Below are 3,335 nucleotides of genomic sequence, written 5' to 3'. Positions count from 1 at the left end.
TCATACTAATAATGAACAACTACGGTACTCGCCTATCTTCTCACTTCACGTGTTTTGGACCAATAGATTTCTACTCTTCGTCGCGGACAAAGAGATTTCTACTAAGGTACTATGACCGCCTGACCCATATACTCTCGTTTCAACCGCTAAGCTGCTATGGGATTCCGTTCCCTCTTGCTTTCTCTTTGGTTAGGCATAGCATGTGCACTTGAGGGTTTATCGCGCTGTTCGCTTGGTGTATTTTGCGTGGGTATAGTGATTTGTGGTTGTTTGTATTGCAGTTGAGACACAAATTGTTAGTGAGATAGGCATAAACATTATCTATCAATATTTATCCGAATGTAAGAAATAATAGTTCCTACATGTATTTCCCCTACGCAAATGTAAAAGATAAATATTCAGTAATCAAAACTTGATACAGTACAGTAATTTACGAAAGTGGTATTGATCATGGTAACACCGATCAGGCAAATGGGGTGAGTCCATTATTCGATGGACGGGGGAGGAAGGTAGGTGAAAGGAGAAAGGTGACTGGAGGTTCGACCAGGAGTTGAAAGTGAGAGCGGGAGGGAAACGTATACTCTACATCTCTTTTTCTCGGCGTTGCGCCCTCTCTCTTCCTTTCTACAGTTTTAGTGACCTTGACGCTTTGCTTTTAAAGTCGTTTGGCCCTTTCACGAAACGATACGTCGCTCTCTCTCTCATGCTATAGATTTCTCAGTGAGATTTTTTTCTCCAACCAAAGTAAAAGTAAAATTTCATTGGTGGATGGATATCGAAAGCAGTTCTGGACATGAAGGAAGAATGAGGAAGTACTGCCTGTGCTATATTCAAACCATATATGATAATACTGCTTTTAATCACTTTTCATTTAAAATTAGCACCACATTCATCATGATTTTGATTAGCATTACAAATTCAACATCATTTTATTTTTACATTTTCCATAACTGTCAAAGTTATTATAGTCGGTGATTGGTACTAATATAACTATGAACACTGAAGGCACACTCGTTTTCGAAAAAAAAAAGTTTCCACCTTTACAATGCACAAGGAATGCAAGTCGTTGATCATTCATTAAAAATAATGGTCCGACAGTGTCACGATATGCAGAAAAACGATCTTTTGGATATTTTCTTAATCTTCTTAGGAGGTATAATACTACCGTGTCACTGCGTAAGGATGGCATCACTCTTACACTTCTAAGGATGATCATTATATGGGTCATTCTGTCGTAGCTGTAGTTTTGTATGACCTTCGCTCTCCCTTTCCAGGCCTAATCCTAGCATTCCAGTCAGGATCTTCATGTCAGTGTATCTGTTAGAATCCTTACATTTATTGAGCAAATGGACACCACACCGCCCCGGAGACCTCAATGGGACTCGTGTATGTGGTTCAGGAAGTTATCCTTCATTTCCTTGTTGAGCAGGACGTTCCACATCTCCCTCGTGGTCGCCGGGTCGTGCTGCGGATGGTGCAGGAACACCTTCTCGCCTTTGATCAACGACTCCACGAACTTGTTGCCGTTGAGTTCGTACAGACTGTTCCTCTTGACGAAGTTAACCTTTGCCGCTTTGGCCAGCACACCCGTGAGATAGGCGTCGTCCACCCACAGGAAGGGCGTGGTGGTGCTGGCGTGCAAGAGGGCGTGCGCCGTCGACCACGTCATGAGGAAGGCGTTGCCGGAGCAGTACGGCGGGTAAGTGCGGTTGCCATACTCGCGCTGGTCCACGTACCACTTGGACTTCTTGTCGCGAAGCACGGTCATGCCCTCCCACACCAAGCACTGGATCTCCGGCCTCGCTCGCTTCAGTCTCTTCGACGCTTCCTCCAGCAAGGTTTTCCCGCTGCTGGACTCCTTGTTCTCAGGACTCTTTCCTGATTTCTCCTCCTTCTGCTGCTTCGAACTCTCAGTACCTCGTTGTCGGTCGACAGCTTGCGCGGCGTGGTTGAGGAATCTGTCGAGGGCGAAGATGTTGATAAAGACATCGTCGTCCGTCTTGACAATGTACTTGGCTCCTTTGCAGTACTCCCTGATCCAGTGCATGGCCGTCAGCGCCTTGTAGCTCAGGTTCCTGTAGGAGTCCACGAAGTCGGCCACAACTATGTCGTGGTATGTCACGCTCTCCTCTCTCAGCTTGTCGTGGAGCGCAACCTCTCGGGATTGACCGATTACAAAGATCACCTGCAGGCATCGGAAGGGATTGCTGTCTTTGAACAGAACTGATTATCGTCTGTGAATTAGCCTGAATTGAACTTATTAATGTCTGATTGAAGCTAAACTTTAAGTGATCATCTCTGAATGAACCTGAAATGAATTGGCCATCTCTGAATGAACCTGAGCTGAAGTGATCATCTCTGAATGAACCTGATCTGAACCGATATCATCATCAGTCGACCAAGAACAGCTACCCCGACCCCCTCGCCCTCTCCCTCACGCACCTTGTGTCTGACCATTGGGTACCAGCGCGGGTCTGCCCACGTGGACCGAATGACGTCCCGGCGCTGTGCGTTTCTGGGTGCCGTGTGGACGTAGATGATGACCTGGTAATGAACGAAATATCTATCGTTGACATCTGATATTGTCTTCTTTGACTCAAGCTTGTCAGATATGTTGACTATATGACGGGTTTGTATAAGTCTTATTAATATGCAAGGAGCATTTTGAGCGTCAGTAGCAAAGCTAAGAGAAGTCAGACTAAGGCAGACAATAGTGTATGTCTCCGAGCAATAATACAACCACTTCTACCCGCAAGTTCACACTGAAGAATGGCCTATAAAAATCGCCAAAGCATATCCAAACAGGCATGAAATACTCACCAGCCATTTAAATTCCTCTTTAGGACTATCCGACACTCAAAAACCCACCAAACATTTTACTTTATTTTTATCCAGAATTTTTGGATAAAAAAGAAAAAAATGAGACTTACCTCGACGTCAGCCACCCTGCAAAAACGTTCCTCGACGATGAGGTACTTTATTGGGATCTTGGAAGGGGCCATGAAAGCAGGGATACCTCGTCCCCAGGAGCTTTTGGTATTGCTTAGCGTCTCCTTTTCTCTTTTCCTCGATATCTGAAGGCGTAGGATATTATTCCTTTTTGGGAAAATATCTTGGCATAAGAAGGGAAGAAAAACGGCAGCTTATACCTTTCATGATTAGATTTTCTGGACCAAAGAATCAAATTTCGCTTCTTTACATAAAGGGACATAGGAACATGAATTTATTTTTTCTCCGTTCTCTAGAGAGATTATGAACATTTGAGCCTATGATTTACATAAACAATTAATACCACAACCGGGAATAGTTATTTCAACATGTGTGACATGTTATGA

At 44.3% G+C, this 3,335-nt stretch overlaps 1 protein-coding gene across 1 annotated transcript in view; it reads right to left on the bottom strand.

Moving 5' to 3' along the window:
* Window positions 1–860: 860 nt before the first annotated feature.
* Window positions 861–3,335, bottom strand: part of LOC119593386 (beta-1,3-galactosyltransferase 1-like) — a gene marked incomplete at its 5' end in the record, with an annotated part of 6,801 nt that continues 4,326 nt past the window's right edge. Inside the window, 3 exon segments of the mRNA XM_037942316.1 lie at window positions 861–2,185; window positions 2,443–2,544; window positions 2,931–3,074. Of these exon segments, the coding sequence (XP_037798244.1) occupies window positions 1,373–2,185; window positions 2,443–2,544; window positions 2,931–3,074 (1,059 nt within the window). The 3' untranslated portion in view covers window positions 861–1,372.

The sequence above is a fragment of the Penaeus monodon genome, chromosome 32 (assembly GCF_015228065.2).
Source record: "Penaeus monodon isolate SGIC_2016 chromosome 32, NSTDA_Pmon_1, whole genome shotgun sequence".
Classification (NCBI taxonomy): domain Eukaryota; kingdom Metazoa; phylum Arthropoda; class Malacostraca; order Decapoda; family Penaeidae; genus Penaeus; species Penaeus monodon.
Note: the sequence above shows the minus strand (reverse complement) of the source record. Positions and strands in the feature narration are given on the sequence as shown.